This window comes from Carlito syrichta, unplaced genomic scaffold (genome assembly GCF_000164805.1).
Source record: "Carlito syrichta isolate Samal-C Ts95f unplaced genomic scaffold, Tarsius_syrichta-2.0.1 Scaffold316362, whole genome shotgun sequence".
NCBI classification, from domain to species: Eukaryota; Metazoa; Chordata; class Mammalia; order Primates; family Tarsiidae; genus Carlito; species Carlito syrichta.
The window spans coordinates 935,085-935,626 of record NW_007260458.1 but is presented as its reverse complement, the minus strand read 5'-3'; the positions used below and the strand labels follow the sequence as shown (position 1 = coordinate 935,626).

The 542-nt window shown below is 77.5% G+C and overlaps 1 protein-coding gene across 1 annotated transcript in view; it reads right to left on the bottom strand.

Annotated features, from left to right (window-relative positions):
• ZNF326 (zinc finger protein 326) overlaps positions 1–327 on the bottom strand; it is a 33,414-nt gene extending 33,087 nt beyond the window's left edge. Inside the window, exon 1 of the mRNA XM_008074183.2 lies at positions 257–327. Within this exon, the coding sequence (XP_008072374.1) occupies positions 257–272 (16 nt within the window). The 5' untranslated portion in view covers positions 273–327. The remainder of the gene's footprint in view (positions 1–256) is intronic.
• Between the last annotated feature and the right edge of the window lie 215 nt (positions 328–542).

Sequence of the window (542 nt, the reverse complement as noted above, 5' to 3'; positions counted from 1 at the left end):
CCCCGCGCTCCGGCCGCCCCCTTCCCGGCACCGAGGCCGGCGGGGGCTCCCGGGTCCCCGCCGGCAGCGGGCGAAAGCTCGGGGCGCGCGGATCCCCCGAAGAGGCCGCTTCCGGGCGCTGTGCCCGCGGCTGGCGGGCGAGCGGGCGGGCCGCAGAACAAAGCCCACACGGCCATCTTGAGACGGTAAACAGACGCCCAGCCCAGGCCACCCCGCCTCGCGTCCGCCGCGGCGACCGGCCGGAGGCAGCGCTTACCGTCCTCGAAATCCATGGCGAAGGCTGAGGGGACGTGGTGGGGAAGACGGCCTCCGCGACGCCGGGCGAAGGGGTGGCCGGGGGCGAGCGTCTGCGGCCGACGGCTCCTCACGATCGGTTCGCGCGACCGAGAGCGACGCTCCACGCCCGGGAGCCGCAGGCCAAAGCGAGGCTGAGGGGCGGGGCCGGTCGGCGCCGCCAGCCGCCTCAGCGCGCCCTGTTATTGGCTGGCGCGGGCTGGGGGGCGGGCCCCCGCATGGGGGCGGGAAGCCGGTCGGCTGTCTGG